Source organism: Eurytemora carolleeae, unplaced genomic scaffold, assembly GCF_000591075.1.
Source record: "Eurytemora carolleeae unplaced genomic scaffold, Eaff_2.0 scaffold582, whole genome shotgun sequence".
NCBI lineage: Eukaryota > Metazoa > Arthropoda > Copepoda > Calanoida > Temoridae > Eurytemora > Eurytemora carolleeae.
In genome coordinates this window covers 42,651-68,333 of record NW_019396481.1, presented here as the reverse complement: position 1 = coordinate 68,333, position 25,683 = coordinate 42,651, and the positions used below count along the sequence as shown (strand labels likewise).

Genomic DNA, 25,683 nt, shown 5'->3' with positions numbered 1-25,683 from the left:
ACCATTACTCTGAGGATGGAATGAGGTTGTCTTTCTTTCAATAAGGAGGAGGTGAACTGTGTTCAACGATCTGAAGTAAGGACCGATGGAACTCCAAACCTAGAAACCCATCCTGAGAGCAGAGCCTGAGCACAACTAGCTGCAAAGATTGATGAGAGAGGAATGATCTCCAGCCATTCAGTAGTACGATCCACCATAGTAAAAAGATAATTAAAACCAACAGAAACTGGAAGAGGTCCAACAAGGTCAACATGAAGATGGCTGAAACTTCTAGTGAGAACAGGGATTTGTGGAGCACTGGAATGAATTTGGGTTTGGATTTTGCTTTTCTGACAAGAAATGCAGGAATTAGCCCATAGGCCAACATCTTTGGATATATTTTTCCATACAAAATGTTTAGAGTTTAACCTGCAAGAAGCTCTGACTCCAGGGTGAGACAGACCATGAAGCTGAAGGAACAAGGGTTTCTGGAGAGAACCATTAACTGAAGGTCTTGAAATGCCTGTAGAGATCACAGAGAACTAAAACTCTGGACAAAGGAACCATGAGCACAGAGCTTGAAATTAGATCTTGAGTTTCTGAACACTGTTTCTGGAGCTGAGCAAGGTTAGAATAATCGAATAACTGAGCTGAGGTCAGAGAAACACTGGAGGAGAGAACCGAAAAACTAAACCCTGAGCATGGGTTTCAGAGATGATGGAGAGAATCAGAGAAACTGAACCTTCAGGGCAGGAACCAGGAGCTGGAACCACAAGGATACCAACAGGAAGGGATAGAGCATCAGCTACTGTGTTTTCTGAACCAGGCAGATGTTGGAGATGTTGGATAGAACTTTTAAACTCCAAGATGAAAGATAGCTGTCTTTGCTGTCTAGCTGACCAGGGCGGAGAAACCCTAAACCTTCCAACAGAAACCGGAAGTGGCGGATGGCGGAGTAGGCAGCAAGCAGGTCACAGTCAAATGCAGGTTAGCGGTTCTCTGGGTTGGAGAGCTTCTTACTGAAGAAGGCTAGCGGAGCCCAGGATGAAAAGACTCTGCTTGGAGGACTGCACTATTGTGGGACTCAGAGGCATCAATTGCTAGGGAGATCCGAGATGAGGGAACAAGATGAACCAACCTAGGAACCTGGAGCAGAGAGGATTCGGCATCAGAGAAGGACTGTTCCAGTGCAGAGTACCAGGAGAAATTATTTGGAGACCCTTTCAAAGCTGAGGTCAGAGGATGAAGAATCTTTGCAGATAAACTTTCTGTAAAAGTTGACCATTCCTAGGAATCTTTGGAGAGAAGGTCAATCTGCTGGACAAGGGAACTGAGAGATGGCGGAGCAGTGCTTCTGGCCCAGTAACTCCACCTGGCAGACAGAAAAAATACACTTAACCAGGTTGATGGTGAGGCCATGATCTCTGCAGTGCTGAAAGAAGCTGATCTTGATGGGAAAACAAATCAGGAAAGAAGATGAGAATATCATCTAAGAAGATGGAAAAAAGGACAGGTCACTAAAGATATTATCCATCTTTCTCCGGAATGTTTGAACTGCATTCCTAAAGCCAAAAGGAAGGCCCAGGAACTCAAACAGGCCAAAAGGAGTAACAACAGCAGTTTTGATAACATCCTGATCTCTCATAGGAACTTGATAGTACCCCTTCAGCAAGTCCAGCTTGGAGAACACTTCGGAGCAGGATATCCTCGCAGAGAAATCAGAGACTGAGGGTAGAGGGTACCTGTTAGGAACTGTGACTGTGTTAGGTCTCCTGTAGTCTCCACAGGGGCGCCAGGGCCTGTCACTGTCAGACTTCTTAACCATATGCAGGGGGCTTGACTTAGGGGAGCTAGACCTTCAGATAATCCCTGCAGCTTCCATTTTTGCAAACTCAGCCTTGGCAGAGGCCAACTTCTCAGGATCCACATGTCTTCCCTTTGCAAAAATAGGACGACCAGGAACAGTGGGGAGGTCATGGAACACACCATGCTTGGAATTAGAAGCTGTGAAACCATCTGAAGAGAGGATGTCAGAATAATCAGCCAACAACTTCCTTATCTCCCTGGAAGCTGACCTCAGGTGAGCACAGAAAGGTGTTAAATAGGTGTGTGAGGATCCTGTTGATAAAACATCCAGGGAATCTGTGTCTGACACCCGTCCTCCATCTACATCGACCAGGAGGGATAAATTTCTAAGAAAATCTGAACCCAGGATAGGAGTAGTCACAAGAGCCAGACAAAAACTCCACTGGAAACTGCGAGAACCGAGCTTGAGAGGGAGTATTCTGTCACCAAAACAAGGTACAGAATCCCCTCCTGCTGTTAATAGTGGGGAACCAGCAGGACTGCAAGATACTCCAGAATAGGTACAATCGTTGACTCAGGGAAAACTGTCTTGAAGCTCCTATATCGACTAAAAAATTCCTTCCAGAGAGAGAATCCAGGAAGTAGATGAGAGAGGATATCACAACGGGAAGAGAGGGACCTTGCTCCTCCCGCCAGCCAGCTATTTTCCCAGAACATAAGACCAGAGACTCTCGCAGCTCTGAGCTTCTTCTCCATGAGACCTGTGGTACCAGCACCACCCTGAAGGACTTGATCTAGATGAGGATGAACACTTTGAAGAGGTTGATCTCTCAGACTTGGGAAGGAGCACGGAAGAAGAACGGGAAGCAGAACAGGAGGAAACAGCAAAAACATCAACAACCTCCTGGTCATCTAATGCATAAGATAATGCATTGAGGGTGGTCAGGTTACTGTTCTGCCACAGCTCATCATAAACCACCCTCGCTGAAATAAAAATGTCCAACTGCCTGTATCTTACTATTCAAATGTTGTGAAGAAAACAAGGAGCCAGGTGCAATTTCAGCTGACAGGACGGTAAAAAAGAAAATGTGTCACAAACTCGGCGTCACCACTGAGGCAAAACGTGGAATAAAAGTAACCAACGTTTATTAATAAAACATATACATCGAAACAACTTGTGACTGGAAACAGTATCACTATCACATATCCTCTTCTGGTTTTAAAGAATTTAATTCAGATCAGAAGTAACTTTACATAAATTTGGATTATGATTATCTTTGGATACAGGGGCGCACAAGGGTGCCCCCCTGAGGGGGGCACACATGGGGGGCTCAATAAATATTACATCTGCTTGCATTTCCCTTCCTCAGGCAATCTACATTCTATAACATTTTCCAACAATACCCTTCAAAACTTTGTCTGATCAAGTATTGCATTAAATATCCATGTTTCCAATTTGAAAACTGATTATTTTTATTTGTAGTTTCTCTACAAAAGTGACTCATGCATTTCTTGGTGCAAAAACGATGGAAAAATGAAGGTTTCAAAGGCACATCGGACATGCCACTCTATAAATGGAGGGTCACTTGAAAGTGCGCATGAATTCCGTTTAAGTATAAATACATCAAATAATAAAAAATACTTTCAAATTTCAATTTTACCTCTAACTAAAAAAGTTTCATTAATAAAGCTTTTATCAATACTGCCTTTAGTGTAAATATATATTTGATAAAACCTATATATAATAAAACTGGTTGAAAGGCCCGGTGTTGCCCGTGGAAAAATAAATAGAAAAATAATTTTTAAAACATAAAATTTTTTTTTTTTAAATATTTTGAATTTTTTTAGCCTATAACAGCCCCCGGCCATCCCAAAAGTAGTGAAAAAATCCTGAATATCTATTCCGAATGTGTTCAATAGGTTCAGTGTAAAAATATACTTCCAGGCTGATTGGCTATTCACCAATCTTCGAAACCAAGAAAATCTGAAAGCTGTAAAACTGGCATATATATCAGGCATCAAGTCTAGATACTTTCTCGGACCCACTCCATATAAAATGGTATATTTCTGACTCATTTTTTTTTAGTTTCTTTTTGTCTAAACCAGGTAAAAGGATAGGTGAGATAATTTAGAAAGCAGTAAAGTTTTAGATGTACATGTACGACCTAGTTAAGTTATAAATCTATGTTGCCAAGATTTCATGATAGAGCGCATTTCTTTAAAGAGTTATTTTCATAATTTGAATGCATATTTTCTAGCATCCCATCAAATTCAACGGTTTCAACCCCAGGTAGTTTGAAATTCTGATCCCATTTCAAAGATATATGATTGCAAATTTCATAGTTATCATTAGGAATATGACCAAATACCACACATTGAGTTTTGGTTAAATGAATTTTGAGTCCTGAGACATGATAAAAGTCATTAAGTATTATGATGGCATTTTCTAAATTGTTTTCGTTGTATTCCAGAAAATTTGAACAATCATCAGCATATAACGATAAAAGTATTTCTTGATTTTCAATTTTATATCCTGTTACATAAGGAGATGAGCGAAGTTTAATACAAAGAATTTTAATAGACAAATAGGGCTGCAGCGATAGGGTCCCCCTGTCTGCAGCCACGGGAGACCTCGAAAAATTCAGATATATTTCCAGCATGGTTAATGCAAACCTTAAAGTTGTGAAGAAGAATATTAATCCATTTTGTGAAATTGTTTCCAAATCCAAAGAAATGAAGGGTTGTATCAATGTGTTTAAAGATAATCAGTAATAATAACCTTTTCTTGCATTTAGCCCAATGCATTATATCATAAGTATTGCGTATACAATCCTCAATATATCTTTCATTGACAAAACCTGACTGGTCATTGTGAATTATTGATGGCAAGACAGGATTGATTCTATTCGCAATAATTGAGCTCATAAGTTCTGGAGTTTTCCAAGAATTGTTTAGGCTTCTCACCTTTAGGTAGAAGAGAAATGATTCCTATAGTCTGAGAGCTTGGGTAATTTATTAATTATAAAACTATATTTCACGGCATTTAGTATAGACCTCCCTAAATATCTCCAAAATCATTTATAAAAGCATAAGTAAACAAAGAGCTTGTAATGTAATATCTTGCTCTAGAAGTTGGACCTGTTCGACCTGTTCATTGTTTAACTGAGGATGGGGATATTCTTCATTTAAAAAGTTATTAATTTCCAATGAAATATGTTCATGTTTGTTACTATAGAGGTCTTTATAATAAAACTGGATCTGGACGATTAAATAGTGGATGCGAAAGGGTCAGGGAGTGCAATGAAAGGGACAGTAAAGGAAAAATGAAAGGGGGTATAGGCTGAAAGCTAATCACTTTAGCTCTTGATCGCGACCCATGAAAGTTTTATCTGATGTTCCTGTCTCGAGAAACTGATATAAAACTGTGTTAAAATTATACGAAAATTCATATATGTAAAATTTTGAAAATCTGAAACTTAAATCACGTGACCAGAACTATCACCAATGGCAGAGCAGTATACTGGTCACGTGTCTCCGCCTGTATCACGTGACCACTTTACTGCACTGCCATTGGTGGAATTTCTGGTCAAGCAATACGGATGTATAAATAATATTCTGAATGAAATCTATTGAAAACAGAAACAACAAATATAAAAGTAAACCTAAATTACAATTAGCTTTCTCTGGGATATCATCGTTTTCAGATTGGTTGCTTATTTGCTGAATATTATTGCTGAATATCTGTTTAAACCTACTACTTTTATACAAAATTGTATATATATTAATTTTCGTATAGATTTGACACAGTTTTATATCAATTTCTCGAGACAAGAACATCAGATATGACTTTCATGGGTCGAGATCAAGAGCTAAAGTGATTAGCTTTCAGCCTATACCCCCTTTCATTTTTCCTTTACTGTCCCTTGAAGGGAGATACAACTGACGCGGTTCGCCCTACCATATGATTATACATGCTTTGCAGGATATGCAGAGGGTATGTACAATTACCGCGTATACAATAACTTATTCTGAATATTTCTTAAAAAACAACATAAACCCTTAAATGAGTTTAAGAAGTCTAATTACTGTTATTGTAAAATTTTTGAATTTACCAAAAGAGAAACAATGAACATTTTGTAAGACAGAACCGGACATTGAAAAAGATTGAAACTTAAGTTTCTGTTTAAAAGAGAAAATAAACTTTTTTAGTCATTATCATTCATCAAGTCACTCAATTGAAGTATTTTAGATATTTTTATATTTCTCTCGACTTAATTAAAAAGATTGTAACTTAAAATTAGAACGTTTGTCTTCAATTTACATGTTATTTAAAAATCGTTCAGCTTTCAGAGAATTATGCATTAATATTTAAATATGAGAATGATGAGAATGAGATTAAGGAATCGCTAACCCAAATTTTGTAAATATTGTCAGCACCTAGAGAGAATAAATTCAGAATCAACGAAAAATTGTCTAGATTTTACATTGATAAAATTTAAGTGTGGAACTTAAACGACATTTTTTTGGCCAATCAGAATTTTACACGAATTTTCAACCTTTTTAATAAAAAACATAATTGGTTCTGTTATTTGGGATCAAACTAATTTAATCTTCAACATGTCAAATGCTCTTGTGTGTATTTAAGACATAGACTGTAGACTTAATTATAGGATAATAATTCAATATAATAAAAAAAATCCTACAACGCAGAGCTAAAATTCACTTCTATTCAAGAATACGTTTAAATTCAGAACTTATTTATTATTCATAGAAAATAGGTAAATAGATCGGGTCGACGAATAAAATATTTTTATTATTTCGCCAAAATCAAATCTTAACAAAAACAAGTGAATATCCAACAACGAGGTGAGTTTGACTCTGTTAACGTTCCAATGGAATCCTTCACTACCGTTTATACGGCCCTGGGGCAGACGTATCACTGATTCACTTTTCGTCTGTCCTCCTATCATATAACTATCTGATTGAACAGTTTACTCTGAAGGTATGTATGGTTAGGTTCTGGTGTATAAGTATGGATCGGAGCCGCTAAGGCGTATCCTATGTTATAGGGTCTCAACGAATTTACTTAGTTGATCCTGGGGGGTCATCGACGAGGGTTCTTGGGGTTGACCTCCGGAATTTTCCATCATGGAGGTTTGTATGTTCATGTTAGATGCCATGGAGGTCTGTTGACCGAGCATCATGACTCCTGAGGTCCCGTTGACATCATCCCCGACCTGACCCATGTGATGGTGCGGGGAGTTATTGTGTGGACTCTGAACCATACCTGGAACAGGACGGGGGGAAGCAGCAGGGTTCGGAGATCTGACCGGCATACCAGGGGAGGGAGATCTAACCTGGGAGAGCATTTGTTGGTTCATCATGTTCCCTTGCATCATACCTCCTGGGACGGGTTGTCTCATTCCCATATTGTTTTGGAAACCAGGATTCATACCACGAGGACCCATATTACCCTGGTAGGGCGGAGCCGGCTGTTGAAACTGAGCCCCGCCTCCAAACTGTCCGCCCTGCTGTTGAAGGTGGATCGGGCGAAATCGTTGGTTTTGATGCTGCATCATCCCGGGATTCATTCCCATAGGCTGTGGACCCATACCTTGCTGTGGTTGATTCATTCCTAGACCTTGATTCATCCCCATAGGTTGATTAGGTACCTGCCCTCCCCCCGTCATACTAGACATCATCTGGTTTGCTCCCTGCTGTATCTGGGATAGATTTATCTGTGTATTTCCAGGAGCTTGGTTTCCACCTTGTCCACTGTTGTTGTGGTGGTGTTGACGTTGTTTAATGAATGCTGCCATCAAGCTAGGATTAGATTTAAGTATCTGCAGAACCTGCTGCTGTTGCTGGGGAGACTGCGGAGATCTCAATGCCTAAAAAATAACCCAGTTATAAAGAATAAACAAAATTGAGAAACAATCTTTTAATGTTGATAACTATACCTGTATAAGCTGCTGTAAGCTCTGCATAGTTTGTCGTTGACCTTGTTCAGGTTGTCCAGGTATAGGTCCAGGAGGTCCTGGGACCTGTCCTTGGACACCCTGCATCATAGGCCTCTGCTGCATTCCCTGGGGTTGTTGTTGCTGCATGCCGGACTGCCACTGTCCACTCATCGGCATAGTTTGACGCATGCCCACCTGTTGGGGTGGTTGTTGTTGTCGGACCGCATGTTGCTGTTGCATCATAGCTGGGTTGACCGGACGCTGTGTAGGATCTGGCATACGCATCCCAACCTGCTGCTGCTGCTGTTTAGCCTCTTCCTGAACCTGTAACAGTGAAATCAGTTCAACACAAACCCAGCAGATTTTAGACTCAAACAAATCAAATCATTTGGTTTTATCAACAAAAAAAAAATCATTCTTGTGAAAATTGACTTTGTGGATCAGTTCTTCTTTCCTCTTTCGAAAATAAAACTTTTCCTACCTTTTTAACCGCCTCTAGAACACCCTGGTTTGGTTGTGCTCCAGGTTTTCCGGCGGCATTTTGTAATGGATTTGCAACTGCCATCGGAGCAGAAGCTGCCGGTGCCGGCAATCCCTTTCCAGAGCTTGCCGGTCCGTTCTGTAAGCCTGCGTTCATTCTAGCATTCATCTGAGCCATACGTCGGCGCATCATGGCAGCTTCTTGTAGACGCTGCTGTAACTGCTGCTGACGTAACTTTTGCTTAATGTTTAAGCAGAAGGGGACAGGACATTTCGCTTCCTGAATTAAAACAAATGAAAAATATGCTTTTTACCTTGTCACCAGGTATTTTTAAAATGTGGGGAAAATTCAGCAAATTTAGTAAAAGATAAAGTTAATGAAAAAATGTAAAAAATGTAATTCCGTGATGCTTATTCCACAATAATTTTTTTTATCGATTTGAATTCGATTACAGAATTTCAAAACCATTCAACCAGTCTTAGAAAATTGTCATTAATTTGTTCTACAATTGTTAAAATTAATAATCCCTACCTGACAAAGTTTAGCGTGGTAGCAGCACAGTGCAATGAGCTGCTTACAGATTGGACAACCACCGTTCGTCTTTCTCTTACACGCCTTGGTGTGACTAACTACCCTCTTCATCTTATGACAAGAGGGCAAACGACAGTTAGCATCTCGACACTGGCAGGCATGAACAAGGGACTGGATGCAACGCTGGATTGAATTTTTACGCGCCTCCTATAAAAATTCATTAATGATATTTTAATTTCAAGAGGAACCACAACTGCATTTGTAACTAAAATAATGATATACATCAGAGAAAGTGTTGATGATAAAAAAAACTAACATAAAACAGTTAACACGTTTTTTTTTAACCCAAATTCCAACATAAGACAATTTTAGGTGAAACGTCAAGATAATTTTCGACTTATTTTTAAAGATAAAAGACGGTTGCAAACCTGTGGATTGTTTGTAGCTGCTGCCTCTGTTGCTCCTCCGTCCAGATCAAAACCAAGTTTCTCCATCTTATGTATATGTCCCTTCTCCTGGTAGCAGGAAACACACAGGTCGAAATCATCACAAACCGTACAGTGATATCTGGTCTCTACGCTCTTCTGACATCCGTTACATGTGTACACAAACTTATCCTGACCCTGAATACAACAGAAATTAGTAATATCATAATAATGAAGTAATATCAAAGATGCAAAGATTGAAACCAAATTAATCGATAATACAATATTATTAAAACATAAGATTTTAGACGAAATTCATTTCAGCCTACATCTACATTCTACAACCTACATTCTACATTCTACATTCTACATTCTACATTCTACATTCTACATCCCACATCCTACATCACAATCCATCCAAAAAAGTCCTTTAGAGTAGAATGACATTCAAATGTCACGTATGAGGACTAGTTTTTAACAAACAATGTAGTTAATGCCTAGCTTTCCGGAATTCCTCAATAATTCCTAGCTTAATTTACAATCTATCCACTTGAGTTCAATAAAACTAATCCTAAACAAATCAACATAACTCAGAATTTTAGGGACATGTTATACGTCATAAACATAAGGTTTAAACATTGTACACAAAATAATTACCTGAGTATGGAGTTCATATATAAGTGCAAGTGTTGAGTATTTGCATCGACGAAGAGAACTGAACTCAAGATGTTTCTCCCGAGCCAGAGTTAGAAAAGCATCCCGACCATCCATCATATCACACTAAATAAATTAACTATTATGATGAAATTCAAACATAATTTTGATAAGAAGACTATAAATACATCCAAAATAATTCCATCCCGCTTATTAACATTTATTAATTTGACCANCCCCCCCCTGCTAATTTCGTTATTAGCGGAGAACTCGGTGGGGATAATTACCCCAAGATTATTATCTCAAATAACACCCCTTATTTACGCCCCTGTAAGGATTAAATATTCTTTGGAAGGGAACAATGTGATAAGAAAATTATTGAAAATAAGAATTGTTCCAGAATAAGGCTCTATATTTTATCAAAATGAAAAAAGTTGATAACTTACAGACATCGGAGGATCAGGATCAACAATTGTACCAAGGCTGGCGGCTGACTGAGCGCTATGTAGTCGTATCGTGAAGAAAACCTCTTTATGTTTCTCCATTGTAGCGAATATTTTACTGTATAGATCACTCGTCCCTTGGTTCGGTTTCTTGGCGCTAGCTTTCCTCTGTGCATTGGTTTTCTTCTTCTTTTGATTCTTCTTGTTTCCTTTCTTATTCTTCCCGTCAGGACCAGGCTCTCCGACCTCGGGTTCATCCTCAGCCTCAGCTGCAGCGGCCAGACGTTCAGCCTCCTCCATCTCCTAATGCAATTAGACAATTAGAACCTTCAGTGGGTCAAATTTGGTTCAAATCATATTTCTTTTCACATCTTTGTTGTGCATGTTTAATAAAAAATCCGAAATATTTTGTTTTAAATTAAGATACGATTGGTTGATTTTATAAATATGATAAGAAACAGTTCTATAAATAGCTTGAAATTTAAACACGTGCATCATATAGCAGAATTAGTAAAACCACGAACTTATCAAAAAACAATCTTTTGGCATTTTTTATAGTAAATTTCCAAGTCAAATATTTCCAAGTCAAATATTTCCTATTTTTTTAATTTTTTTTTATAGAATATTAAAAAGGATGCAGATTTTATGGACCAAGTTGATATTTATGACAGATTTTACGGACTAAGATAATTTTTGTGATTACTGATTTTGTATGTATAAATACTGTGCCTATTTTATAAAATAATTCTTCTTGGAAACGAAGTTGCAAAGCAAAGACTGAATAAATATTTGATTGTCGACATCTAGCAGAAGAAAAAAGAGATGAAGGATATCTCAAAACAATATCGGTAAATTTTTACTCATTAAAAAGAACGTACCCTTTTTCTAGCAGCCTCCTCTTCCTCCAGCTCCCTGATGTTATCCTCCATGACGTTCGGCCAGAAGTCCCCCTCGAAGTAGGGCAGCTCAGCTGGTGTTTGGATATTATCCTCTAAGGCCTGTTTGTAGATGTCCTTGTAGTCCAGGACTATCCGTTCAATAATTCCCTTGTCAAGCATCTTCTTATACCATTCCTAGATAATCATTCAGTGAATAATGCGTGAAAAATAACTAAAATTCTTACAACAATGCTTTTTTTAGAAGTTATAACGGAGTGTAAATATTTTCCTGAGAAATATTTGTTTTCAAGACACATAAAGTTCTTCAGTAACATTACAGCGTTTGCAAGCTAAATTTTAATTAAAGATAACTTTCGACGGTCTTATAATCGCTTGAAAATTCTATGCTTTCTAGTTAATGGCAACATATCAGATATATTGGAAAAATAAAAAAATATATTGGATAAATAAAAGCTTAAAAGATTTCTATAAAAAACCAAAAATGTAACTGTTCCATTTACCTGGAGTCTCTTTGGTTTCGGTATTTTCTGTTCATTAGGATGAGAATGGAAGATATAATCGTCCCCTTCACTTGGAGGACAAGCCCAGATATGAGCCATTGTATAACCAAGCTTTTTCATGTAGTCAAGGTAACCTGGAATAGAAAATGTTAACTTAACTTGACATTTTTTCTCCAAATTAAGAGTAATAAACCATGTTGACCGTTGAGTGTGGTTCCATCTCTAGTGGAAAAGATGTTCTTACCTAATAAAATTTCATGATAAACTGATGTTCTGAAGTGTCTAGGTTTAAAGAAATGAACAGAATCTAGGTACGCCACATATACACGCCGTGTGTTAGGCTGGGGACACTCGGAACCATACTCCTAAAATACATTAATTATAATTATTTAAACTTTTTTGCCAAACTAAGTTGTATGTGTATGTAAATTTAAAATCAACAGTGAAATATTGAAGAAAGGGGAAATATAAAGGTTTATTTGAATTATGAAAACAATAAAAAAAACGTTTATTCAAGAATTTCAAGATAAAAGATCCCCTCCGCTGTTAAAGACTAAAATTTGCTATGTGTATGGGACAATTAGCAAGATTGGAGGATATGGTACCTGAACGTGCATCCCAAAGAAGCAAACATCAACTCCATCCTGTTCCTCGAAAGCAAACATTGCTCTAGCTCTGTATGGGAAATTATCCAACATCTCCCCAGTATCCACATACCTAAAACACACAGAGTAAAACAACTCTTTCAAATAGCTCCCAGAAAGAAAAAATAATGAAGAATTATTAAAATATTAAAATTATATGAGTAGTTAAAATGTATTCGAAAATTGCGATTATTACTCAAAAATAATAAAATGGGATTTAACGCAAAACTAATGATACTGACTACTGAGATATGGTACCTAATAAAATGTATATTTTTTACCTGTGTTTCATCCCAGGTTTAACCTCCACATGTTTATCTCCGCTGAATACAACCCGAATATGAACATCACCCGCATCAGCCTCCTTTTTTCGAAGGAAATTGTTAACCCTGGTTTCTATATAGCTGCCGAGTCGGGTTGTTGCCAACCGTTTCGCGGTAAACCGGTTTTCTTTCTTCTTTGTCCCTTGCGCCTTGTGGCAGCCTTCACATTTAAATCTAGAATAAAGCTTAGTTAGAAAACAAACTTGCAAGAACTTTTAACAAAATTTAGAAATAAAAATTAAAATTTAAACTTACTCTTTCCATATCTGTTCAAAGTGGAGGACACAGACTTGATGCAGTTTTCTACAGCAGTCGGAGCAAGTGACGAAAGGTTCAAGTTCGAGTACATCGTTCTTAGCCGTCTTAAACTCGTCTTTTTTTATTAACCTGAACAACAGTATTTTTAAAATAAAATACACTTTTCCATATTTTAATAGTAAAAACCAGTGCTTAGGATACATTTAATTTTGATGCGGATCCGGATCCTGGATCCGCACTGGAAAAAAATGTCTCCGGATCCAGGCCCTTTCTTTGAGATTTACTGAATTTTTTCAACAAAAAATAATTTTCAAATTTTTTATTTTATTTTTTTCCCACCTATTTTTATTCTAAAACTTGATGAACCATTCAGAAGTAAGGACATTTTTATAATCTCTCTTTTTTCAAAAATTCAGATTTGGGTTTTAGGAGTAAAAAAGTTTTTTTTTGCAGTTTTTGGTTGATATTTTCCCCTTGGATCCGGATCCGTGGATAAGCATATTTTTGCGGATCCGGATCCAGGAAGCCAAAATCTTGCGGATCCGGATCCTAAGCACTGGTAAAAACACGCTTCAGAAAACGTTAATCAAGCTACTTCTTTCCATTAAATTTAAATTTAGAGTGCTTAAAAATTTTATAAAGGCCCGGACAGAGTTATCAAGAATTGTGCCTGATTTGCATATTTTATGCTCCGAGAAGAGGTTCTGGAAGAACAAGATTAAAAATCATCCTGAGCTAAAACTTTAGAATGGTGGATATCAAGATCAATGCTTAATCCTCACTTTTTGCTAATCTCAAGACTAATTTCTAGAGATTAGAGATGCTCCCTTTAACTTATGAAAATCCGATTTTTAATTTTCCCGCATTTGTGGTGTCATATCAATTGGACTAATGATCGATTGAACGCACGTCATTTTTGGATCAATGTTTATTAAGACTAACGTACAAAAGGGACTTCAGACCTCAAATCAAATGAAATATGTTTTTAAGAAGTTCATAATAAAATGATTAAATTTGTATTTGTTTAAATGCTCTTAAAGCCAACTTGTGAACAGCTGACGTTACTTCAATCGTATATTAGTTCTATAGATATAGCATCGTATCTGTATTTGTAATGCAACGTATCTTTATTACACGTAGTAGGAAATGTGATATCCAATAAGAGCGAATTAAAAAGTTTCCATGGTGGATATTAAGATTAAGCGATCAGGATTTAGGGTATCCAATTCTAAAGTTTTCATCTCTGAGCATACTTTTTTCAGATTTGTTAAAAAAATTACGAATAATTTGAGAAACTTACGTTTGAGGCTGACTAGGATCATCACCCAATGAGACGGAGTCGCCTGGTATATCGCTGAAGCATTTGTCGCAGAAGGTGTATTTATCAGAGAACAAGCTGGGAGTGGGGTTCCTAAAAAAATAATTTTTTAATTTTTATCATAAACCCATGAAAGAGTTAATTGTTTTAACCGTTCCAATAGTCTAAAAACTTTTTAAAATTCGTATTTTCCTCAAATTTTAACAATTTATTTTACCCTCAATTCTGCATTATTTGCCTATTAATGATATAACTTGTAAAATTACATTAAAAATAGAAAAGATTTTAAAACTTCTTCTAAATTACATTTTTAAGTCTAAGATTTCAATAATCACGTACTTGTTATCAAAGTAGAAATATTTGCAATCCCGCCCAATGGTACACAACTGCTGACCATAGCAGCACATAGTGTTGGGAGAATATGTATGTTTCCTTCCACAACAGAACCCAAGGGATTGCATTACTGGATCGATCTCGGCTTCGAAAACTTCGCACAACTGAAAAAAATAAGAATTAAAAAACTGAAACTATGTATTGAATAAAATATGTTATATAAGAAAAAGTCGTCACCTTTGTACAATATCTATAAACCCTCGACGTCTTCCTGTTGTAAACCCAGGCATTCTCAAACATGAGAAACACGTCATTAACAAACTCCCAGGGGTCCTGGTAGGCTCCAGTATCCAGTTTACGCCGGATACTCGACATATCCATCGGAGTTCGGATGATTTCAAAATAGTCCGGTATCCCGAGCGCATTAGGATCTACAGGTGAGCGGAATGGAATCGCATCAGGTTCAATGGCCCACATTTTCTCCAAGGGAGGTAGAAGCGCATTCCTCAGTTCGTCTTTGGAGAAGGTGACCTTCCTCACCACAACCTCCTCCGTCTTGGTTGGAACCGGATTCTGGGTCTCTTCCTCCTCTTTCTTTGGAGTTGGTTCACTCGACCTTGGCTCTTCCTTGACCTCAGTCTTGACGTCAGTCTCCGTCTTTACTTTGACATCAGGTTGGTCGGAGAAGTTGGTTTCCATCGGTTCCTGCTTCACATCAATCTCAGGTTTGATTTCAGTCTTAATCTCCGCTTCTTGCTTCATCTCCAACTCCATTTTAATATCTGAGCTTGGACCATTCATATTGTTAGTGCTCCCCATCTGTTGTTGATGTGAGGTTGGGGGCATTCCCGATATAGGTTCTACGGAGGGAACCTTAGTACGCATCTCATGCGCCTTGGCAAGCTCGCTGGGGTCAATTTCATTTGCACTCTTCTTAAGTAAATTTTCTAACTGAGATTGTCCTCCTATTAGTGCTGTATCATTCATATGTTGAAGAGCATTGTTTTGATTAACTGTATTATTACTCATGGGAGGTCTAATCTGACCAGGCTGCTGCAGCTGACGACGTAGTAGATCACTATTCATAGATCCTGAAGATGTTGCAGGATCCTGACCCTCGTGGTTCATCATCTGCTGACCCATCACACCCTGGGGACCAACCTGCTGTTGTGGAGGGCGACCCTGTGGTGGCATTTCCTGCCTTCGACGTCGCTTCTCCTCCAACTCCTTCTGAATTTTGTATATTTTCTCGGCGAGTAAATGGTAGTATTCATTTCTAGAGTTAGCAGCTTCATACATGTCCCCCTCCACTTTACGCGCATATGCTACAAGACTACGAAGACGTTCATCCAAAACATCATGTGTATTTGGAGTAGGAAATATTGCCTAGAACAAAAAAATATTATTTAGATTATTTAACCAATACTTGTTTTTGCTTTATAAAATGAACTAAATAATCATAAAAATCTGAAAACTCGAAAATTGTTTTTGAATTTGAGTTTTAAAACTTTATTTTTGTGGTAAAAGAATTGATTACTCGCCTCGAATACTAAATTTCGAAAACCAATATCTTTGCAACCTAATGCCGGAATTAGAAAATTAGCATTTGAATTAAGTGATCAATTATTATGCGCTTTTATTCCTTTAAAATCAAATTACCTGAACTAGTTTATGTACAAGATGGTTTCTAAGGTCCGGAGTTACCATATTGTGCCATTCTTTCGTGCTCTGTACAGGGGCCGCAATCACAGTATTCTGTATTTCATCCGGTAACACGTTTCTCGTTGGTTCCATCAGCGTACTAGCGATCTGATCGTACTGTGGACCTGCCGAGCTAGGAAGGGGTGGACGGTTGATGGCAGAAGGTTGGGACATTCTAGGCCCAGGCCCCATCATCACCGACATACCAGGGCGGACCTGGCCGCCCATTTGGGCCTGCTGTTGGTTCAGCTGGGGGTTCAGATTTTGTCTCACCGGCATATTAGACATCTGAGGTCTGGGTTGAGCAAGGTTATCATTAGATATGCCGAGAGCACGGCGGGCCGCTTCTAGATTGGCCTGACTGGGTTGACCGGGTTGGGGGGAGGGCGCGTTGCCGTTTGGTGAAACTCCTTGCATATTCATTTGCTGAGGCCCAGGTGGTCGCTGAACAACAGCTCCAGGAGGAGACATAAGATCATTTGGATTACGGCGGGGATCCGCTTGCTTCAAAGGTAAACAAACAGGACAATCCTGACGGTTACAATGCTTCCAATGAGCTATGATTTGACGTGAACTGGAGCAGTGTGGTATCTTACAATCCCTTCCCGCCTGACATGTCGTCATATGGTTCAAAACATCCTTCATAGTTCGACAGTGTGGAAGGGTACAAGGTCGTATCTCTGCTCCTTGTCCCAAGGCTTGTTGTTCTCTATCCCGACGTTGACACTTGTGTGCGTGAAGGAGAAGAACAAGCTGTTGTTGGATAAGTTTTCGTTTCTCTGGGTCTGCAGAGGAAGGAGGTCCTGGCACACCAGGGACACCCCCTGGAACACTGGTATTAACACCTGAATTCATCACTTGGTTCATCGTGTTTGGAAGCATTTGAAGCTGGTTTAACCCACCGGGATTCATGTTCCCGTTGGAACCTTGTTGTACCATAGACCCATTGTTTCCAACCATATTCTGATTTCCAACATTGGGTTGGGAGTTTTGATCTAGTTGGGATGGATAGCGGGGAGGAAGGTTGACAGGAGCGGAGCCAGGTACCATGTTACCTCCCATTCCCATCTGATGGTTCTGTTGGGATTGAAACTGTTGCCCTCCGATCATACCAGGCTGAAAACAAACATTTAGACAATCTAAACTAAAATATTTTTAACCAAAACGAAAACTTTATCAAAAAAAAACCCAATGGTAAGCTTAATTTTTTTTGATGAAGATATTTAGATACTGTGAGTTAATTTTTCAAGAGGGAATTATTTCCAATCCTCTGGGCGCAAAAATAAAAAATTGCAAGCTTCTTTACTCTAGTTGCTTTTAGCCCAATAGTTGATGTATTCCCCCCCCCNAACACTCAGCAGATAAAACCCTAAAATAATTTCCGAGAAAACATATATAACTTATGGAAGAAAAAATAATTTATCAAGTTAACTGAAACTGAAAACATAAAAAGAATGATTTGCCAGGCCTGCCCTATTCCGGAACATTGTCTTTCTAAAAATTCCTTTTTTATTTTCAGTGGAACTGAAATGTCCATGAAAGGTCCGAGGTGTAAATTTTCGTGAAAATCATTGCCCCCCCCCCCTCTTAAGAAAAGAAGTTATGTATACTTGCGCGGATCGTATTTTTTTAAAGTTTATTCGCGCAATTGGAGAAAATTGACGATTTCTAAGTGCACCAAGTATGAAAAACTGAAATATCACGACAAAGTTCAAAAATGGATTCTAGAAAAAAAGAAATGTCCATGATTTCACTGTAAAAGTTAACTAACTATAATTGTGGGTTGTCTATAAAAGAGACTTCAGGATGTCTTGTTATAGAAACAGTTCAGAAAATTTGAAAAACGTGTTCAGCTTCCACAATAATGATCGTATTAATACGCAATGGGTACCGTCGTTAATTATGCAAAAAGCAACGGCATGCACTTCTAGAAATGTAGGGTTGCTTAAAATTACACCAACAGTACCTATAAGAAAATTAATACTACAAATAACTATTTAACTCACCATATTCTGCATCCTGACTCCACCAGGGGCATTTATCATTCTAGGCTGGCCCTGAATCATATTGGGTTGACCCTGACGCTGCATTGAGTTGTTTCCCATAGGACCCATTTGATGCCGGACCATTGGCCCGTTCATACCAGATTGGGACATGATGGTATTCTGGCCCATCATAGGACGCATTTGCTGCATTCCTTGCACGTTCTGCATGTTTGACATACTTGACACCATCGTCATTTCCCCCGACATAGAACTCATCGGGGCCATTGACATCTGTCCCGGGTGTCCAATAGAAACCTGGGAAATTGAACTCTGCATTGAACTGTTTATGGTTCCGATACTATCGGGGTGAGGACCGGGGGAACCAATTAACAGTGGACCATTAGTTTTATTCTTGTTTAATGAGTTCACAAGATTCATATTCTGGTTCATTCCACTCATCTGGTTCATACCAGGACCTGGGGCCCTCATTCCCTGCATCATTCCACTCATGGGTGGCCCAGAGGACATCTGGTCCATGGAACCATTGGACATAGATCCATTAGATGCCCCACCTGAGTCCACGCTCCACAATAGATCATCCGGTAGATCGTCGTTGAGTGCAGACAACATTTCTAAAATACGAATAGTTAATGCCAAAATAATTCTTGTTAAGTTTTTGAAGTTGATGTCCCCTCCCCTCCCCAATCTTCAAAAATTAAAATGTTAGGGATCGTATCGAGCACCGCGTCGCGGCTTTGACTTAATTCCGAGATTGGGGTAAATCTGTATTTGTATTGAAAGAATAAAAAGTTTAAAACAGTAGAATAAAACATTCAACAAAACTTAATTTAAATCCAAGAAAATAAATTATATTAAAACATAATTTTATTTCTTACAAAAAAAATGACGGGGATGGGGGAATAATGAACCACTGTTGGAATAAAATGTTATGATACTGGAATAATATTAAAAAGATTGGATTACTCATAAAGACAGAGATATTTGAAAAACGAGCAAAAAAAAAATAACTGAAAGTTCTGATAATAAATCAAAAATTTACCAGAGAAAACCTTATTTACTTCTTTAAACTGAGTGTTCATTTAGAGTAAAAGTTGTAATAGTTGTAATATTCATGTTTCATATAAATTAGAATTTTAGGTAGTTCAATGTTTTTCATTATCGAAACTGGGTTTAACATGAAAATTTCTACTCATTAGTTGATTTGGAAACAATTTAAAGAAAAAGAATTTTATTTATTAATGGTATAAGGAATTAAGTTATTTATATATTTTTCACATGAAAAGGAAGGTTATTTCCTAGAGAACAATTTTTGGACCTCCCCTACCCATCAATTGTACATGGATCTCGTATGTAACACATGGATATAATTGGTCATGTGGCCGCAGCACCCACCCCACTGGCCTGTCCTAGCCGCAGCGCTCGGCCCATAACTTGTGTTAACCTAACCCTAACAAAACAAAAAATTAAAAATTATAATATTACTTGAAACAAGTGGTGATGTACAAGGTCCAAAAATCTTTCTCTAAGACAGATCCAAAAGGAATGTTTCTTTGTTTCCAAAAAATAAAATCGCGATATTAAAATGTCTAATTTTAATAAAACTATCTTTAAGTTTAAGAACATTTCCCAGCCGGCAAATTTTGGCGGGGTTTTTGTTACGAGTTTATTAAGTAAAATTATTTACCTGCATCTCCGCCCATTTTGGCCTTTTTAGTTGGGGGGCCATCCCCCATTGAATCTGAGGATGCCATTTAAAAAAATTCAAAGATTTCTATAGTTTCTCTTAAATTTTCAAGTCCAAATTCCTCGCCATTTTGAGCTGATCCAGTAAGAGTGGTTTCAGCCCTCACCGCAAGATGGCGGGCAGAGCGGATATATTAAAAGTTTTGAATTTTCTTTCATTTTTCCTACATCCTCTAAAATTTTTCACTTGTGTATAACTAAATGTTTACATCTTACATATATCTATCACTTTTATATAGGAGAGTTATAGGTCAAATCACATTCCGTTGATTAAAAGAAGAAAAAAGTTCTGAATTTTTTTAATGAAATTCGGATGGAGTCGGGCTTCGCCCGAGTAGTCTTAGAAGTTCACTTCGGTAGTTTTAATTCATTTTTTAGCACTAATCCTGACAAAATCCTCAGATATAAACTGATATATCGATAGAGTAAACTTTTAACTATAAAATTTATTATTAAATTTGTCCTTAATAATGTCGGAAAACCATCACACTGGCTTGCGAAGAGACCAAGCGTAGCTTCCCTCCGAAGAAATATGGCCGACACACCAATATTGAAAGTCCAGACTGTCCGAGTTGGGCCAAATCTACCTTACTCTTTATTAGGGTCTGTGATTGGTCGGTGAAAATCAGATGATCACAACAATTACTCTCATTGGTTCAAATTCGGGCTCGAAGGTTTCTGAAGACGCAAAGAGTGACGTCAAAATATTGCTCCGCTGAATACAGGTTACGCGGAGTAATACGACATTTAAATAACTTTTAAAAATTTAAAACGAATAAAGGTAAATCCACCATCAACATTATCAAATAAATTTAATTTTAAAGTTTTTAATTATTCCAACATAATTCTAGTCAATTTTTGGAAGAAATAATGCAGAAATTTTGAAAATTTTAATTACGCACTATTTTTATAATGCTTTCGTAATTCACAGATGCGAAGAATTGTCGTCTTCATGAAACTTTAATTGTCCGAACACTTTATTTTAAAGTTGAATCCCCTTTTCTATCTTTCAAACATTTATTGAACAAAAATTTTACAAATCTACGTAAAATCTATGTATGTAGAAACAATAATAAATACACAAATATTTACAAAATGCTTCTCGCATTATAAAATTCTGTAGCTTTTTGCATAAAACATTTTTTTAATCTTTAAACCTCAGAAAATGTTAAGATGCATCGATTTTGGATGATTTTTATCAGTGGCGGAAAAAGGGGGGTTATTGTGGTTATTTACCTCCCCCCAAGAATCCTGGGGGTACCCCCCTTAGAATTTATTTTCAAAAAAGGTTGATTTTAAAATTGAATATTTTTAAAATTTGCACGAAAATAATTCAAATGTGCAGATACTTCAGATATTTCAGATTTTAAGTCAACATATTCTAAATGATTCTAAATTCTAAAGTATAGTCAATGTCATTAAAATTAGATGTGAATAGAAAAAAGGGTATGGGCAAATACAATGAAGAATACATTTTTACTTCTAAAAAATGTCATTTCCATATTAGAATTATTTAAACTTTTTGCCAAACTAAGTTTTTTCACGAAAATAATTTTAATGTGCAGATACTTCAGATATTTCAGATTTTAAGTCAACATATTCTAAATGATTCTAAATTCTAAAGTAATAGTCAATGTCATTACAATTGTTTTTAATAGAAAAAAAGGGTATGGGCAATGAAGAAAGCATTTTTACTTCTAAAAAATGTCATTTCCATATTAGATTTATTTAAGATCTTAACATACTACATTGACGACAAGAAAATTTTAGAAATTAGAAATTAGCAGAGTCGCAACTAGAGGGGGGGAGGGGCGGCCGGGCGCGCGCCTTTCCCTAGCACCTGAGAGGGGGGTGCTCCCCCCCCCTGCAGAATGAAAAGAAAGATCGGCGAATATCATTATCACAGAACTCAGGAATAATAAAACCTAAAGAGTTATTGTAGAAATATTCTTCTATGGTTAGTAAAAAAATATATTTTTATCTTTCTGAATTCTAAAGGCTATTGTAAACATTTAATTTAACCACTCGGTGCAAAGATTTAGGGATTAGAATATTTGAGTGTGTCGCAAAAACTCAGTTCCAAATCTAGAGAACATTCTGAGAATGAACCTGGCAAACTTCTAACTGATTATCATATTTGATAACTGTAACCTGTTTATCTTGTTTAAAAGAACTTCTATAAAATCAAAAATGAAAAAATAGAATCCTTATTTACGCCCCTGATTTTTATCAAGAACCGACTAAAACATTATTGAGCCCTTAACTTTTTTATTCCTGACTGATTAGTTTGATGCCATTTCTCCGCCTCCTGCTCTCCAACCGCCACCGCTGCTACACTCCGCCATTTATGTGCTCCATTCATGCACATAGAAAAATGTTTAAATCTTATCTATATTATGCTGAACCAGGGGAGCTCATGTGTAAACAGCCTGAGCTATCTTGTAGCTCCCCGGCCACAATATACTCTTAATTGTCTGTTATTTTCAATTAGCATTTATATGTATGTACATTGTATAATTTGTGGCCTAATAAAAGATTTGATTTGATTTGATTAATTTTCTTTGTAACAAGATGGTAGAACGAGAAATAGTATAATCATAAAACTCATAATCAGCAGGCCCGTAGCTACACATATTTAAAGGAAGGGGGCACAAAAGTAAAAAAAAATAGCATAGATCTAGATAAATAAGGGGCGCACCGCATTCGAACATTTTTTTAATCCTAAAAACTTAACAAAGGTCAAATTAAAGAATAAAGACTAAAAAACTAGATTTTTAACTTCACATTATAGTTTATAAAGATAGACATTTTGCCTGTTTTCTTTCCTTCGTGCTATTGAGAAGATATATTTAAATCAAAACAAAAGAAAACTGGAGTATATATAAGATGAATAGATTTGAGTTAAACTTTAAACAAATGTATTACTAAAGAGCTCAAGAATGAAAATCTTCAGTTTTCTAAAAACTAAAATTTGAAAAAAAACCTCCCTTGTAAGTTTTAAACTTTAGGATGAGTATAAACAGCTTCTCCTAAACCTGGCCATATTTTGTATATAATTTAAATTTGTTTCCATGTTCCTTTTTGCTTTACAATGCAGTTCATTCGTCTTATTAGTCTAAGTAAAAAAGGGAAAAGAATAAGCTTCTCAATATAAAATTTAATGTAAACCATATAATTTCGCAAGACAGGACAGAAATAAAAATTCACAAAAAATTTATTTCAGAGAACACTTAATTTTTCTTTACTTTAAAGAAAAATTTGATTTTATGTCAATTTTCTCCTTCTTTCTTTAATTTTTCGTTTCCTTCTTAATTTTTCTTTATTCATTTTCTCCTTTTTTGTCTCAGTAAGTGTGACCCCCTATTACTGGCCTGCTGCAGAATAGATATTATGTTGTTATTAGAGTTAAAGGTTAGACAGAGACACTATAAAATGAATGATAGTATTACATGGAACATTTTTAGTTGCACGAATCAGAAAATTATTTTTAGGATAAGGTAAAAACATCTAAAAGCATGAAGTAACGAGCAAGCTCGACTCGAGTATTTTAATTTTAATAATTTATTTAAATTTGAAATTTTACAATATTCTTTAAATATGTATTGATCCATATATATCAGTCAGACTTCATCAAATCAGCTAAATTTATTTATTCCTGTCCAATTCATAAGACATGCGAACATGAATTATCTTAGTAAATATTTGAATTGTAAGAATTTTTAGGTAAATGTAGGGTTATCCGGAAAGGATGAGCTAGACTAAGTTTTAAAATACGTCTTCTGCCTTGAATATAATCTTTCTATAGCAATTATTCAATGATTAAACAAAGAAAGAAACTTAAGGGAACCATAAATATAAGGATCAACAGACAGTATAAATTCTGTACAGTCGTCTCTGAAGTCTTATTCCTTTGTGGGTAACCCTGGTTCTACTTAACTGTAGACGACCTCAGATATAACTTCATCATCGACCTGTTAGTCCCTGTAGAGTGTAGAATGTAGACGGGTTACTACTGTATACACACAGGGTGATCCAATAAACGTGGATTAGCGTTTTTCAGTCCTAATATTCTTTAAATGTACACGACAAAGTACTCTATAGTATATAGTTTTTTTTAGAAGAGGTCGTAAATGTGACTATTTGTCGTGCGATGCTTAAGTTTGGCGGAAAACTGTGTCGAATATTGGAAAACATATCTGTTGATCTAGTGGGACAATTAATAAATAGTATTATTATTTTCAAATCCAAATTGCACAGAAAAATAATAATGCTTAGAATTTATATTAATGAATACATAATTTGATTACTTTAAGGTTTATATTTCAAATTACTTCTTTTCTGTATGCAAAAATGGCCTATTCCTAAATAGAGATGGACACATTCGACTTTTTTTCATTTCGGTCGTTCATCAATCGTGAACTACCCATTTCGTTATTTTTTTTTCAATCATTCAAAAAAAATTGATTTAGTTCGTTATCAAAATTATCGTTTATTTCCCATCTATTTCGTTCGTTCAATAAAATCGTTCGTTTTGTAAAATCGTTGGTTTAGAAAAAAAACTAGGTTTTCCAAAAATCGCTTGTTCAGTTAAAAAAATGTCGGTTTTAAAGAGTTCCAAAAAATCGTTCGTTCAATAAAAACGATCGTTTTTTTCCAAATCTTTTTGAAAATTTGTTCGTTCAGTAAAAAAAACTATCGTTTTTTCAAGTTCGTTCCAGCGATTTTAAATGGTTCGTTTATTAACAATAATTTTTTTTATTTCACTGAACGATCCATTTCGGTTGTAAATCGTTCATTTTTTTCTGAACGACACCCTATTTCACGAAAAATTTTGCTTGTTCAAAAGAATGATGCCCATCTCTATTTCTATGATCCATCAAAGCAGTTCAAGCAGTTCACAATCTTAGGGCCGGGATTGCTGTAACCTCTCTTTTTAGGGTTTTGACCATAAAGTTCAAAGTTTAGGTGTACTTATTAGATATTATTATTCTCAAAAAGCCTCAGAAGAATTATCTTATATGTATATGAATGTTTTTTTTGAAACAATATTGGTTAGCTGAAGTGAACAGAGAAATTTTTGAAATTCGACATATTTTCCACCAAATAAAAGAATCAGACGACACATGGTACTAACGACCCCTTCTAAAATAAAAAAAAAACCAAATCCCGTTTTTTTCATCCGTACCCTGTATGTATAAGTCCTAGTTCTACTTTTAATAAGAATCTAGTTCATCTGGTAGGTTATGGATCAAAGGAGCACACAAACATTAAGTTCTTAGAAAGATCACCCTTTTATTATTGTGTTCTTGCATAAGAAGGTAGAGTATTTATACTTAACAAAAATAAATTTCTAGAAAAATTGATAAAAGACGCCAATTCTCATAATTTTAAAAGAATAAGCAATGCTTGTTTGCTTATTAAACATAAATTTTTCTTTAAAAAACAGGGTAAATCAGTTCTAGAGATTTGTTTCTTTTGCATTTACTAGTTTTCTGTCAGGGTCGTCCATCGGAATGAATTAATTATCCAGTTATTTTTTTTAGACTTTTTAACGAAATTTGTAACATATCGCTGTCTATTGGACAATCGTTTTTGATAGTAGTTTAATAACATTTCATTTTATCTACCGACGAATCTGTTTATTTTTTGCCATAGTTCTGTACTTTCTCATTTGACTTT

The 25,683-nt window shown here is 36.4% G+C and overlaps 1 protein-coding gene across 2 annotated transcripts; it reads right to left on the bottom strand.

The window, feature by feature from the left end:
* Window positions 1–6,525: 6,525 nt before the first annotated feature.
* LOC111704063 (CREB-binding protein) lies at window positions 6,526–20,564 on the bottom strand. Of its 2 annotated transcripts, none has more exons than XM_023476192.1 (19): window positions 19,946–20,564; window positions 18,262–18,872; window positions 16,214–17,371; window positions 14,792–15,940; window positions 14,561–14,718; window positions 14,204–14,314; window positions 12,901–13,032; window positions 12,604–12,819; window positions 12,284–12,395; window positions 11,923–12,043; window positions 11,679–11,812; window positions 11,158–11,352; window positions 10,283–10,582; window positions 9,840–9,962; window positions 9,186–9,380; window positions 8,758–8,964; window positions 8,227–8,505; window positions 7,746–8,069; window positions 6,526–7,676 (listed from the first exon to the last, which is right to left on the bottom strand). In XM_023476192.1, exons 1-19 carry the CDS (start codon window positions 20,010–20,012, stop codon window positions 6,849–6,851), a joined length of 6,420 nt encoding a protein of 2,139 aa, XP_023331960.1. In that variant the 5' UTR covers window positions 20,013–20,564; the 3' UTR covers window positions 6,526–6,848. The 2 variants fall into 2 exon arrangements, with proteins under 2 accessions (XP_023331960.1, XP_023331961.1); XM_023476193.1 differs by having other exon boundaries at window positions 7,746–8,063.
* Between the last annotated feature and the right edge of the window lie 5,119 nt (window positions 20,565–25,683).

Bases quoted from the DNA above. Each gene is read 5' to 3' on its own strand.
- LOC111704063 (XM_023476192.1), bottom strand. From the start codon at position 20,012: ATGGCATCCTCAGATTCAATGGGGGATGGCCCCCCAACTAAAAAGGCC. The intron at 12,820-12,900 runs GTAAGTTTAAAT...GCTTTATTCTAG, and splicing joins TTTGAACAGATATGGAAAGA to ATTTAAATGTGAAGGCTGCC. The intron at 12,044-12,283 runs GTACCATATCCT...AATGTATTTTAG, and splicing joins TCTTTGGGATGCACGTTCAG to GAGTATGGTTCCGAGTGTCC.